The sequence below is a fragment of the Ahaetulla prasina genome, chromosome 8 (assembly GCF_028640845.1).
Source record: "Ahaetulla prasina isolate Xishuangbanna chromosome 8, ASM2864084v1, whole genome shotgun sequence".
NCBI classification, from domain to species: Eukaryota; Metazoa; Chordata; class Lepidosauria; order Squamata; family Colubridae; genus Ahaetulla; species Ahaetulla prasina.
Window position 1 is genome coordinate 2,828,458 of NC_080546.1, and position 14,274 is coordinate 2,842,731.

The 14,274-nt window shown below is 50.6% G+C and overlaps 2 protein-coding genes across 4 annotated transcripts in view; one reads left to right on the plus strand and one right to left on the minus strand.

Moving 5' to 3' along the window:
- The window catches only part of NAT8 (N-acetyltransferase 8 (putative)), a 66,810-nt gene that overhangs the window by 15,115 nt on the left and 37,421 nt on the right, over positions 1-14,274 (plus strand). The window lies entirely within an intron of this gene.
- The window catches only part of PCED1A (PC-esterase domain containing 1A), a 31,025-nt gene continuing 17,787 nt past the window's right edge, over positions 1,037-14,274 (minus strand). The window contains exons 8-10 of the mRNA XM_058192861.1: positions 6,266-6,406; positions 5,718-5,897; positions 1,037-3,453 (exon numbers count right to left, since the gene is read on the minus strand). Coding sequence (XP_058048844.1) covers positions 3,239-3,453; positions 5,718-5,897; positions 6,266-6,406 — 536 coding nt within the window. The 3' untranslated portion in view covers positions 1,037-3,238. The remainder of the gene's footprint in view (positions 3,454-5,717; positions 5,898-6,265; positions 6,407-14,274) is intronic.

Sequence of the window (14,274 nt, forward strand, 5' to 3'; positions counted from 1 at the left end):
ACGAAAAAGAAAAAGAAAGACAAAGGGAGAAAGAGACAGAGAAAAAGAGAAAAACAAACAGAGAGAAAGAAAGAAAGAAAAAAGACGGGGAGAGAGATAGAGACAGAGAGAGGAAAAAGAGAGAAAGAGAAAAAGAGAGAGAGAGAAAGAGGAAAAAGAAAGAGAAAGAGACAGGGAGAAAGAGACAGAAAGAAAAGAGAAAAAGAAAGAGACAGAGAAAAGTGAAAGAGAAAAAAGAAAGAAGAAAAAGACGAAGAGAGAGACATACACAGAGAGAGGAAAGAGAGAAAGAAAGAGACAGAAAAGGAGAGAGAGAGAGGAAAAAGAGAAAGGGAGAAAGAGACAGAGAAAGAGAGAACAGGAAAACAAACAAGAGAAACAAAGAGAAAGAAAAAAGAGAGGGAGACAGAGACAGAGAGGAAAAGGAGAAAGAAAGAGAAAGAAAGAGACGAGAGAAAAGGAGAGAGAGAAAGAGGAAAAAGAAAGAGACAAAGGGAGAAAGAGAGAAAGAGAGAAAAGAAAAACAAACGAGAGAAAGAGAAAGAAAAAAGAGAGGGAGAGAGACACAGAGACAGAGAGAAAGAGACAAAGAGAAAAGGAGAGAGAGAGAAAGAGGAAAAAGAAAAAGGGAGAAAGAGAGAAAAGAGTCAAAGAGAAAAAATGAAAGTGACAGACACAGAGAGAGAGAGAGAGAGAGAGAAAAGAGAGAAAGAGAAGAAAGAGAGAAAGAGAAAAAGAGAGAGGGAGGGAAGGAGAGATCCTTCCAAGGATCGGTCTCAAACTCCGGGAGAAGCTTCATCTCCTTGATGCCTTTAGGACTACAATTTCCATGAGCCACAGTCAAGCAGGCCAGGTTGATGATGGGAACTAGAAGCCAGCCCAGCTTTGATCTGGAATTCTAAAACAGCTCAAACGCAGCTTCAGATTTTTGGCCTCTTAACTTCTTAGTTTGTTTCATTATTCCCTTTATTCCCTTATAAAACTCCACATTTTCAAAATTTAAGGAATCGGCCTCTTTATCCTTCAGCTAAGCCTGAATCCTCCCCCATATAATATATCCCCCCCCTTTATCTCTATGCTAACCATACCTGAGTTGGTGCCCTCCTAGAGTTACACTCTGCAAGGAACAACAAGATTTTTTGAGGAGGTGGGGGGGACAGGAAATTTTTTTAAAAAAAACCTGGCTCATTTTCTTTGGCAAAAGAAAGATTTTACAGTATCCTTCTCCTGGAGTTGGGTGGGAATGGAGATTTTACAGTGTCCTTCCCCTGCCATGCCCACCAAGCCACACCCACAGAACCAATAGTAAAAAAATTTGAAACCCACCACTGTGCTACACAAGTATTTTCCTTGACACGGTATGAAAATCAACATGGAGAGTTATTAATCTCTAAGCAATAGAAAAGAGAGAGCACATCTGCCCCCTGCAGGCCACAGATTGTATCTCCAAGCCAGAGCATAGCAATAGCCCTAAGCTTAGACTTACCGTATTTTTCGGACTATAAGATGCACCCGTGTATAAGTTGCACCAAGATTTCGAAGAGGTAAGCAAGAAAAAAAATTTTTTTTTGCCCTCCCCGGCCCCCAGGAGCACTCTGCAGGCCTCCCAAACCCTCTGCACACCCCGTTTTTGTGAAAGGGGCGGGGCTTCGGGAGGCCAAAAATGGCTGTATTCAGTGCATAAGACACAACAACATTTCCACCCTCTTTTATGCAGGGGCAGGGGAATGCATCTTATACGCCGAAAAGTACGGTATAAATACTTCACAGTGTTTTGCAGCACTCTCTAAGCGATTTAAGAGTCAGCCTCTTGCCCCAAATAATCTGGATCCTCATTTTACCGATCTCGGAAGGATGGAAGGCTGAATCAACTTTGAGCCAGTTAGGATCGAACTGCTGGCCATCGGCAAGAGTTAGCCTGCAATGCTGCATTCTAACCACTGTGCCACCACAGATACCGGTAGATAGATGATAGACACACCCAACAATCCGGGCCCTCATTTTACCAACCTTGGAAGGGTGGAAGGCTGAGTCAACCTTCAGCCAGTGAGAATTGAACTGCCAAATTGCCGTTTGCCTGCAGTACTGCATTCTAACCACTGAGCCACCACGGCTCATGTTTGCTATAAATCAGGGTTTCTCAGTCTTCACCACTTTAAGATGGGTGGACTTCAACTCTCAGGATTCTGGGAGTTGAAATCCACCCATCTTAAAGTGGTCAAGGTTAAGAAACACCACCGTAGAGAAAATAAGGGCACAGACTATGATAACCCTTCAAATGTAAACAATAACAGGTTTAATTTAAAAAGAAGAAGACACAGAAGAAATGCAGGCAAAAATTACAAAAGACTGTGCCATAAAACTCTTAATGGACTTCCAAGTCCGCAATCAGCAAACAAACTTATAACTTTTCCCACTAGAAATGATTTCGGGGTGTCGGTCTCTTTAGATGTACACCTAAGCAGACACACACCAGTCAAACTTACATTGGCTGTTAGAATCCTTTTCTAACTCGGGGTGCCAAGAAGGGGTTCCTGACCAGATTCCCTCGTGGGAGTGGCCTAGACCCCAACCTCGCAGTGCGGCAGAGAAAACAATATTGAACACAACTCCAGGGAGTCACCTTCGGAGCTGATGTCTCAGAAATAAGCTTTTAAATAATCGGGGGTGTTGGGCACCAGGCCCAAACCCTGAACTTCAAGAGGTCTTCCTGACACTATATAGATCCCCCAATCCTTTCCACCCAATTCCTGGCCTCTCACCACCTTGTGAACCAAGCCCACCAGTGTCCTTCCGTCCTTGTAGCGTGGCAGAAGTTGCAGCTCCTGGAGGCCTCAGTGTAGGGCCCCTGCATCTGGGTCACGGGAACTATTCCACGGAGCTCACGTGGAGAATCGGCAGGGGCAATTTGTCCTGCAGTGAATCGTCCGGGATGAAGCGGCGATGGGGAGCGACACGGAATGGGTAGACAAGGAGGGATGGGCGCAATGGGTCACCTGAGATGGAGGGGAAGCCAAGGTCGAATGTTCGGGGCCAGGCGGCTGCAGCCAATTGTCCCATTCCAAGGCCAGGTTCACAATAAAGGCCAGAGACAAAATGGCGTCCTTTTATCACAGACACAAGCAGGCACGTCAATTGTGGTGCGTAGAAAAACAGAACGGAGAGAAAATCTCCGTGGTCAGTTCATCTCCTACAATTTGGAAGAGATGGTTTTCCTCGTCCTGGCAGGAGATGGTCTTCAGTAGTGATTGAAGGCGACTTTGCGTTTCCGATACGGCAAAGCATCTCTCCTGTACGAGGGCTCTTGCCGCATGACAAAGGGAGCGCCCGCGTATGTCCCTTGTCGATGCCACCTGGACCTGGGGAAGATGTGTTCTTGGTTGTGGGAGGGGTAAGGCAGGAAGGGTTCTGAGGGGCCCCACGGATGGCAATGAAAGTTGTCGAGGGCCACATCTACGGAGAGAGTAAAACAAGGAAGAAGCGGCAGAGAAGGTTTCCCTGCTATGCCCCTCAAACACGCAGCCAGTTCTGACAATCAAAAGAGAAATCTTCACACAACCCACCTATAACTTAATTAACTCATTTTAGGCTTCGTACAATGGTCTGGAGCAGGGGTCTCCAACCTTGGTCCCTTTAAGACTTGTGGACTTCAACTCCCAGAATTCCTGGCTGAGGAATTCTGGGAGTTGAAGTCCACAAGTCTTAAAGGGACCAAGGTTGGAGACCCCTGGTCTGGAGCACAAATGAACCCAATGGGAAGTGTTGGCACCAAGCCACAAAAAACAAATCAAAACTAGCCAAACACTAGGGAGCTGGTGAAATACGTTGTGTGATACACAGCCTGTGCCTTGCCAGCTTGTCACTTTGACCGTCATCTGGGGAAGGCTTTCTGGGCCAGCGTGTGTGAACCAGGAGATGTGGTTAGCTTGTACAAGAGGACCTCCGTTAACCATTTGTTCAGCTCTTCAAACTTAACAATGGCACTGAACAAGCAGTGCGTACAACTGATCTGCACAGTTTGGGCCACTGTAGTGTGTTGTGACTCCGGCCCCCAAGCCTGTCCTCATGGAGGAGGTTGACTCTGAGAGTGATGAGGAGGAGCCGACTAGGCCTCTCTCTCCCGGACCCTCCTCCTCCCTGGTAACGCCTCAGGCTCCAGCTGCTGAGGATTAATCTTGGATTGACCCGAGGTAGCAACGAAAAGATAAGCGTGCGCAGCAAAGGAAGAGGTGTGACAGGCTCAGAGATTGCTGAGTCACTGAGCCACACCCCACAGGGGATAAAAGCGGATGGAGTTGCCATCTGGCCCTTGTGACGGACAAAAAGCTACCAAGTGTGAACTGCAGATCGGTCGTTTGGGAGTTAAAAGGCCTGGACTGTGCAAAGGATTTTTTTGTGAGCTCTTGGCAACGGATGTTGGACACGTGGGCTTCTGTCTCCGTAAGAGATAAAGAACTCGGAACTTGGCAGGCCTTGGCACTGTTGCTGCCAAGTCTGTCATCCACTACAGAAAGTCAGGTCTGTTGTAAATGTAAAGGACTGTGGGACACACGTCTCTGCGTCTTCTCTGTGAGGTGGGGAGGGGGACAGAACATAGTGTCTGTGTGATCACATGATTGCAATCTGAGGATCTGGGCATTTGACAATCAGCCCACCGTTCCAACTATCACAGTGAATAATCATGATTTCCGACCTTCCTTGACAACTTCCCACAACGAAAATCAATGTACAAATTGGGGAAAAGTCAGATGTAGCAATCGCGAGTTCTTCGCTTAATCACCCAAGGTGTTTCACTTAACGATGGTAATGGGGACTGCCAGAGCTGCTGTCATTCTTTACAACCGCATGGCTTAGCGATGGCTTAGTCCCAATTACCATCAGTCTCGCTTCCCCCAGACGTGCCACTGGATTCCTTTGTATACTATGCCATCCCTGTCTCTGGTTAAGCTAGCAACTGCTAACTTGAGATCAATGTTAAGTGAGAGAAAGAGGGAGAGGGAGAAAGAGAAGAAGGGAGGGAGAAAAAGGGGGAGAGAGGGACAGAGAGGGAGGGTTGGAGAGAGACAGGAAAAGGGAGGGAGGGGGAGAGAAAGAGGAAGAGTGGGAGGGAGAGAGAGGGGAAGAGGGAGATGGGAGAGAGAGAAAGACGGAGAGGGGGAGGGAGAGATGGGAGGAGAGAAGGAGGAGAGAGAGAGAGGAAGAGAAAGAGGAGGAGAAAGGGGAGAGAGGAGAGAGAGAGGAGGTTGGAGAGAGACAGGAAAAGGGAGGGAGGGAGGAGAGAAGGAGGAGAGAGGGGGAGGGAGAGAGAGGGGAAAGAGGGAGATGGGGAGAGGGAGAAAGACGGAGAGAGGGGGAGGGAGAGATGGGAGGAGAGAAGGAGGGAGAGAGAGGGAGAGGAAGAGAAAGAGGGAGGAGAAAGGGAAGGAGGAGACACGGGAAGGGAGGGAGAGAGAGAGAAAAAGATGGGGAGAGAGAGAAGAAGGGAGAGGGATAGAAGGAGGGAGAGGGAGAAAGAGAGGGGAAGAGGGAAGGGAGAGAGGAAGAGGGAGGGAGGGGAAGCGAAGGACAAAGAGGAAGGGACAAAGAGGAAAAGAGGTGGAGATGGGGAGAGAGAGAAAGTCAGGGAGGGTGAGAAGGAAGAAGGAGAGAAAGGTGGGGAAGGAGAGAGAGGGAACGAGGAAGAGGGAGAGAGCACAAACGTGCACATAAGCACTGACCTCTGAACAGGTCCTTTGGGCAAAAGGAGAGGTCTCGGGACTCCTCAAAGCTGGTAAATCCTGAGAAAAAGATCGGTGACCCCCCTTGTTGGTTGGGGACAAGTAAACAGTCGTCATAGAAACTGGGGCCTTCTGGGTAACACCTGGCGTCTTCATAACGGTCAGCAAAGGTGACTTGACCTGTAGGATCAAAGGGGAACCATTCTGGCTTCCTCAACCTCCCTCCGTATCAGGGACACCCGCAATCTGTGGAACCCCCCCCCTCCCCAAAAAAGACCAAGATGAATGCCACGGCGATGCCAGCAAGAGTCCATCTCTCATGTTGAGCATGATGTCCATCAGAAACAGAAGGAGCTCCGATGGCTACACACTGTGGCAGCCATCTTGACTTTTTTTGACCATGTCCTGCCCACAGGTCTCCTTGGCACGCACCTTCCCATGCTTACAAGCCAGGCTAGAAGTGCCCCAGTAGCTGGATGGTGACCTCCAGCCTGGTAGAACCCCACCGCATGGTCTCCTCCCATGACTCTTCAGCCCCAGATACTTACGTTCTTTGTAGAGCTGTCCGGTTGTTGATCTGGGACGTTCCAGGAAGCTATGATGGGTGTCTTCATTGTCCCTTCTGCAACTTTTGCCCTGTCCTATAATGTCCTTGGGGGCAGGTAGGAGCCCGATGGCCTTTTTTTGTTCTGAAGGAAAGAAAGACTGTTTACTGTCTCTGCTTTATTTGAACACAGATTTATCCGTCTCAGATTTAATTTAACTTCAGAATAAGATAAGGTAATGATTTAATAGTTGAACGTGAAATGATGATGCAATGAGAATGAGTTAGCAGGGTTATTTAACTGTTATCACTGAAATATATATTAAGTTGTATATACAAGAGAGGCCCCGTGAGGGCATCCCAATCAACGTGTGTACTTCCGTGCAATAGTTGCTGATCAATTGCCTGACTTTGCCTAGTATGTGTATGTATATATTCCTTGTAGATAAACCACTATTTGAAAGACAAAGCTCTGTTTACGGTATTCGCTCCTGGGTTGTCTCGCATAGTCACACTGTGCGCACTCTGACATAAGTGTACCGCTATCTTGGTAGAAATGATCAGATGGCAGAATTAGGAATAGCCAAATAGTCATAGATGAGAGAATATATACATATATATCAGGAACAGAGAGAAAAAAAACTATTGAAAGAGTTCAGAAGAAGTTCCAGAGGTGGATGCTAAATGCCAGTCTAACAAGAATTGTGAGGTTCTCCTGCTTGAGCAGGGGGCTGGACTATTTATTTTTTATTATTTTATTTATTTTATTTGATTTTTATACCGCCCTTCTCCCGAAGGACTCAGGGCGGTGTACAGGCATAATAAAAACCAACAATACAATAAACAAGTTTAAAATACGATTTAAAAAACTTATTTAAATTAGCCCAGTGATTAAAATTTACCATACTAAAACCCCGTTTAAAATTAATAAAATTTAACATTAAAATCCCGATTTAAGCCAGCCTTGTGGATAAAAGATGAGTCTTGAGTTCATGACGAAATGTCCGAAGGTCAGGTATTTGGCGAAACCCGGGGAAGCTCGTTCCAGAGTGTAGGAGCCCCCACAGAGAAGGCCCTTCCCCTGGGGGCCGCCAGCCGACATTGTTTGGCGGACGGCACCCTGAGAAGTCCCTCTCTGTGGGAGCGTACGGGTCGGTGGGAGGCGTGTGGTAACAGCAGGCGGTCCCGTAAGTACCCAGGTCCTAAGCCATGGAGCGATTTAAAGGTCATAACCAACACCTTAAAGTGCACCCGGGAGGCCACAGGCAGCCAGTGCAGTCTGCGCAGGAGCAGTGTTACATAACCCGCGCAGCTGCATTCTGGACTAACTGAAGCCTCCGAGCGCACTTCAAGGGGAGCCCCATGTAGAGAGCATTACAGTAATCCAAGCGAGAGGTAACGAGCGCATGAGTGACTGTGCATAAGGCATCCCGATCAAGGAAGGGGCGCAACTGCCAAACCAGGCGAACCTGGTGGAAGGCCCTCCTGGAGACGGCTGTCAAATGATCTTCAAACGACAGCCGATCATCCAGAAGGACACCCAAGTTGCGCACCCTATCCTTTGGGGCCAGTAACTCGCCTCCAACAGCCAGCCGCGGCTGCAGCTGACTGAATCGGGGTGCCGGCATCCACAGCCACTCCGTCTTGCAGGGATTAAGCTTGAGCCTGTTTCTCCCCATCCAGACCCGTACAGCTTCCAAACACCGGGACAGCACTTCAACAACTTCATTGGGGTGGTCCGGGGTGGAAAAGTACAGCTGGGTGTCGTCAGCGTACTGCTGGTATCTCACCCCGAAACCACTGATGATCTCACCCAACGGCTTCATATAGATGTTGAACAGCAGGGGCGAGAGATCGACCCTGTGGGACCCACAAGTGAGGCCCCTCGCGGTCGACCTCTGCCCCCCTGTCAACACCGTCTGCGACCGGTCGGAGAGATAGGAGGAGAACCACCGATATACGGTGCCTCCCACTCCCAATCCCCCCAACCGGCGCAGCAGGATACCATGATCGATGGTATCGAACGCCGCTGAGAGGTCTAATAGGACCAGGGCAGAGGAATATCCCCTGTCCCTGGCCCTCCAGAGATCATCCACCAATGCGACCAAAGCTGTCTCCGTGCTGTATCCGAGTCGGAAGCCGGACTGGAACGGGTCTAGACAGACATCTTCATCCAGGTGTTGGGGCAGCTGTCGCGCCATGGCACTCTCTACAACCTTCGCGACAAAGCGAAGGTTGGAGACTGGATGATAATTACCCAAAATAGCTGGGTCCAAAGAGGGCTTCTTAAGGAGGGGTCTCACCACCGCCTCTTTCAAGGTGGCAGGGAAAACCCCGTCCAACAAAGAAGCGTTGATAATCCTCTGGAGCCAGCCTCGTGTCACCGCCTGAGTGGCCAGTACCAGCCAGGAAGGGCACGGGTCCAGTAAACATGTCGTGCCGTGAAGCCTCCCCAACAACCTGTCCACGTCCTCGGGAGCCACAGGGTCAAACTCATCCCAAATGTGCTCAACAAGACGTGCCTCCTCTCCCTCGCTTGGATCATCCCAAATTCGGTCCAGACCGTCCCTCAGCTGAGCGATTTTATCGTATAGATAACCACTAAACTCCTCGGCTCGTCCTGCAGAGGTCATCCGCACCTCCTGATGTAGGAGAGAGCGGGTCACCCGAAACAGGGCGGCCGGGCGGTTATCTGCCGACGCAATGAGGGTGGAGGCGTAGAAGCGCCTCGCTTCCCTCATTGCCACTAGGTAGGTCCTAGAATAGGTCCTAACTAGTGTCCGATCAGCTTCGGAGCAACTGGACCTCCAGGTGCTCTCTAGGCGTCTTCTCCGGCGTTTCATCTCCCTCAGCCCCTCGGAGAACCAAGGGGCCGGACGAGATCTACGCCGGGTCAGAGGCCGCAAAGGCGCGACACGGTCCAGGGCCCCGGCCGCGGCCTGCTCCCAGGCCACAACCAGTTCCTCAGTCGTGCCGTGGGCCAGATCCTTAGGGAATGGCCCAAGCTCCGTCTGGAACCTCTCAGGGTCCATCAGGCGCCTGGGACGGAACCACCGTATAGGTTCCGTCTCCCTGCGGTGGTAAATGGCGGTTCGGAAGTCTAGGCGAAGGAGAAAATGATCCGACCATGACATTGGTTCTGTTACTAAATCATCTAATACCAGATCATTTAACCACTGTCCAGAGATATAAATCAGATCCAGCATGCCTCCCCCTGTGTGCGTAGGGCCATCATTTACTCGAATCAGGTCCAAGGCCGTCATGGAAGCCTGGAACTCCCGAGCTGCTGTCGATAACAAGCCAACTGATGGCAAGTTGAAATCCCCCATAACTATAAGTTTGGGGGTCTCAACCGCCACAGCAGCCAGTACCTCCAACAGCTCGGGCAGGGCTGTGGTCACGCAGCAAGGAGCCAGGTACGCGATCACCAAGCCCAACTGATTCCTATAGCCCCAACGCACACAGAGGGATTCGCAGCCGGCAATCTGAGGAACAGTGGTCTCCCTCGGCTCTAGATCTTCCTTAATAACAACCGCCACCCCCCCACCCCTACCTTGGACCCTCGGCTGATGAAATGCTCGGAAGCCTGGAGGGCACATCTCAACAAGGGGGACCCCCCCCCAGGGCCCAACCAGGTCTCCGTGATGCCCATGAGGTCCGGGGACCCCCCTGAATAAGATCACAAATCAGGGGGGGCTTATTAACCACGGACCGGGCATTACATAACATCAGCCGAAGATCCAAGCTCTGAGGATCATGGCCACCCGAGGAACGGGTAGGGACTGAGGGGCCGGAGCACGTGATCGCTCTCAGACATCGAACACGTGCCCCCACAACTCGATACGGCCCCTCCCCCCCGCCATATCTGCCTCTCCCACTTACCGTACAGATCGAACAGCCCTCTAAACCTGGAACGTCCTCCCCCCCTCCCTTCAGACAAGATGGCGTAATGTCGCGAACTAGAAGACCTCCAAGGTCCCTTCCATCCAACCCCATCCCATTCCATCCTATCCTAGATACTAAGACGTTCACAACCCTCTTGGATGCCTCTTTCTCTCTCTTTCCTACAACTTGAAACCGAGACTGGGAAATGAGGGATCCTTGGTGCTCTCTGTGTTCAGTGGTTTTCTTCAAAATGTTTCATGACCCAACTTGATAACATCAGCAGTGTTAGAAGGGAATGGGATTTATGGAGTGGAGGAGGAGGAGGAGGGAAAGGATGTGTTGTGACCCAGGTTCCTGGACTCGGACTCCTGGACTCGGATGATTCAGAAAGTGAGGGAGAAGACCTGGCAAGCCCTGCTTCTCTTGGGCCCTCTCCCTCCCTGGCACCCACCCAAAGGAAGGAGGAGGGGCCGGCAAGGCCTGATTCTCCCGGGCCTTCTAATTTGGCAACACCCCAAGAACAGTTTTGGAGTGATGCAAGACTGCGCAGACGTGACTGGCGCGTGCAGCAGAGGAAGCTTTGGGACAAAGCCAAAGAATGATGGTCATGCAGTGACATCTGCAGAGACTATAAAAAGGAGGCGGAACTTCCTGGTTTTTTGTCTTGGACAGAGCAGTGAATTTGCGCTGGCAAACTGTATCAATGGAGGGAAGAATATATTCGTGAGTAATTCTGGCCTTATCTATAATTTCCTCGTTATCTCCAGAGACTTGGCAGGCCCGTGGGTAGACGTGGCCAGGACATTTATTTATGTAAATAAATTAGAAAAGGAGGCCTTTGACTGACTCTTTGCTGGGAGTATTGGGGGAGGGAAACAGAACAAGATGTGAGGTCCTCAGTGTTTTTTTTTATAGACATTTCATTCATCTACTAGGTAGCATTATCAGTGCTAGTAGGGAGGAGGAGGAGGGGATGGGAGAACTATGGGGTCCTTGGTACTCTCTGAGCTTGGTTGTTTCCTTACAGACGTTTCATAGCCCAATTAGGTAACATCATCAGTGCTAGAAGGGAGTGGGGTTTGCAGGAAGCAGGAAGGAGGAGGAAGTGGAGGAGGAGGAGGAGCAGGAGGAGGAGAAAGACAACTGAGTTGTCCTTGGTGTTCTCTGAGCTTGGTAGTTTTCTTGCAGGCGTTTCATTACCAAGCTAGGTAACACCATCCATGTTACTACAGTACCATGATGGCGAACCTTTGGCATGTGTAACGAAAGTGACACATGAGCCATTTCTCTGGGCACGCGAGCTGTTGCGCGTTGCTTTTCCGGGTTCGTCGCGTCGGCCAGCTGGTTTTCATGCACGGGGGCGCGGCGCAAAACCCGAAGAGTAGCCGCCTGGCGGGCATGCGCATGCCGGGAAAATGAAATTCTGCTTTCCTGCATGCGCACTGGCCAGCTGGTCTGCGCATGTGCCTGCATGCCTGAAAACGGAAGATCAAAAAATTCTTCTGGAGACCAGAAGTTCCCCAAACGGACGGTCGCTGGGTGTCCTTCAATACTCACCTCCCCCCCCAGGATTTTTCTCCGGAATCACCCCCCACCCCGCCCAGGTGTCAGCCAGATGGGTCAGGAGAAGGTTGGCGATCCGGCAATGGATCACGTTGTTCCAGTGGATGCCGTCCTTGACACGGTTCCCCACGTCGAAGCGGAAGTGGAAGTGGAGGTCCACCATGTCAAAGAGATGGAGGGAGGCCAGCGTGTAGAAGTTCCCTTCGATGATGTCCTGGCGGAGCGTCCGGCTCAGGTGCTGTAGCTGGGAGGCAGCTACAAGGTGTTTCACTTAAACAATGGTAATGGGGACTGCCAGAGCTGCTGTCATTCTTTACAACCGCATGGCTTAGTGATGGCTTAGTCCCAATTACCGTCATTCAGTGAGTTCTTCCCCAGTCTCACTTCCCGCAGACGTGCCACTGGATTCCTTTGTATACTATGCCATCCCTGTCTCTGGTTAAGCTAGCAACTGCTAACTTGAGATCAATGTTAAGTGAGAGAAAGAGGGAGAGGGAGAAAGAGAAGAAGGGAGGGAGAAAAGGGAGAGAGGGACAGAGAGGGAGGGTTGAGAGAGACAGGAAAAGGAAGGAGGAGGGGCCGGCAAGGCCTGATTCTCCCGGGCCTTCTAATTTGGCAACACCCCAAGAACAGTTTTGGAGTGATGCAAGACTGCGCAGACGTGACTGGCGCGTGCAGCAGAGGAAGCTTTGGGACAAAGCCAAAGAATGATGGTCATGCAGTGACATCTGCAGAGACTATAAAAAGGAGGCGGAACTTCCTGGTTTTTTGTCTTGGACAGAGCAGTGAATTTGCGCTGGCAAACTGTATCAATGGAGGGAAGAATATATTCGTGAGTAATTCTGGCCTTATCTATAATTTCCTCGTTATCTCCAGAGACTTGGCAGGCCCGTGGGTAGACGTGGCCAGGACATTTATTTATGTAAATAAATTAGAAAAGGAGGCCTTTGACTGACTCTTTGCTGGGAGTATTGGGGGAGGGAAACAGAACAAGATGTGAGGTCCTCAGTGTTTTTTTTTATAGACATTTCATTCATCTACTAGGTAGCATTATCAGTGCTAGTAGGGAGGAGGAGGAGGGGATGGGAGAACTATGGGGTCCTTGGTACTCTCTGAGCTTGGTTGTTTCCTTACAGACGTTTCATAGCCCAATTAGGTAACATCATCAGTGCTAGAAGGGAGTGGGGTTTGCAGGAAGCAGGAAGGAGGAGGAGGAAGTGGAGGAGGAGGAGGAGCAGGAGGAGGAGAAAGACAACTGAGTTGTCCTTGGTGTTCTCTGAGCTTGGTAGTTTTCTTGCAGACGTTTCATTACCAAGCTAGGTAACACCATCCATGTTACTACAGTACCATGATGGCGAACCTTTGGCATGTGTAACGAAAGTGACACGCAGAGCCATTTCTCTGGGCACGCGAGCTGTTGCGCGTTGCTTTTCCGGGTTCCGTCGCGTCGGCCAGCTGGTTTTCATGCACGGGGGAGCGGCGGAAAACCCGAAGAGTAGCCGCCTGGCGGGCATGCGCATGCCGGGAAAATGAAATTCTGCTTTCCTGCATGCGCACTGGCCAGCTGGTCTGCGCATGTGCCTGCATGCCTGAAAACGGAAGATCAAAAAATTCTTCTGGAGACCAGAAGTTCCCCAAACGGACGGTCGCTGGGTGTCCTTCAATACTCACCTCCCCCCCCAGGATTTTTCTCCGGAATCACCCCCCACCCCGCCCAGGTGTCAGCCAGATGGGTCAGGAGAAGGTTGGCGATCCGGCAATGGATCACGTTGTTCCAGTGGATGCCGTCCTTGACACGGTTCCCCACGTCGAAGCGGAAGTGGAAGTGGAGGTCCACCATGTCAAAGAGATGGAGGGAGGCCAGCGTGTAGAAGTTCCCTTCGATGATGTCCTGGCGGAGCGTCCGGCTCAGGTGCTGTAGCTGGGAGGCAGCTACAAGGTGTTTCACTTAAACAATGGTAATGGGGACTGCCAGAGCTGCTGTCATTCTTTACAACCGCATGGCTTAGTGATGGCTTAGTCCCAATTACCGTCATTCAGTGAGTTCTTCCCCAGTCTCACTTCCCGCAGACGTGCCACTGGATTCCTTTGTATACTATGCCATCCCTGTCTCTGGTTAAGCTAGCAACTGCTAACTTGAGATCAATGTTAAGTGAGAGAAAGAGGGAGAGGGAGAAAGAGAAGAAGGGAGGGAGAAAAAGGGGGAGAGAGGGACAGAGAGGGAGGGTTGGAGAGAGACAGGAAAAGGGAGGGAGGGGGAGAGAAAGAGGAAGAGTGGGAGGGAGAGAGAGGGGGAAAGAGGGGAGATGGGGAGAGGGAGAGAAAGACGGAGAGAGGGAGGGAGATGGGAGGAGAGAAGGAGGGAGAGAGAGGGAGAGGAAGAGAAAGAGGGAGGAGAAAGGGAAGGAGGAGACACGGGAAGGGAGGGAGAGAGAGAAAAAGATGGGGAGAGAGAGAAGAAGGGAGAGGGATAGAAGGAGGGAGAGGGAGAAAGAGAGGGGAAGAGGGAAGGGAGAGAGGAAGAGGGAGGGAGGGGAAGCGAAGGACAAAGAGGAAGGGACAAAG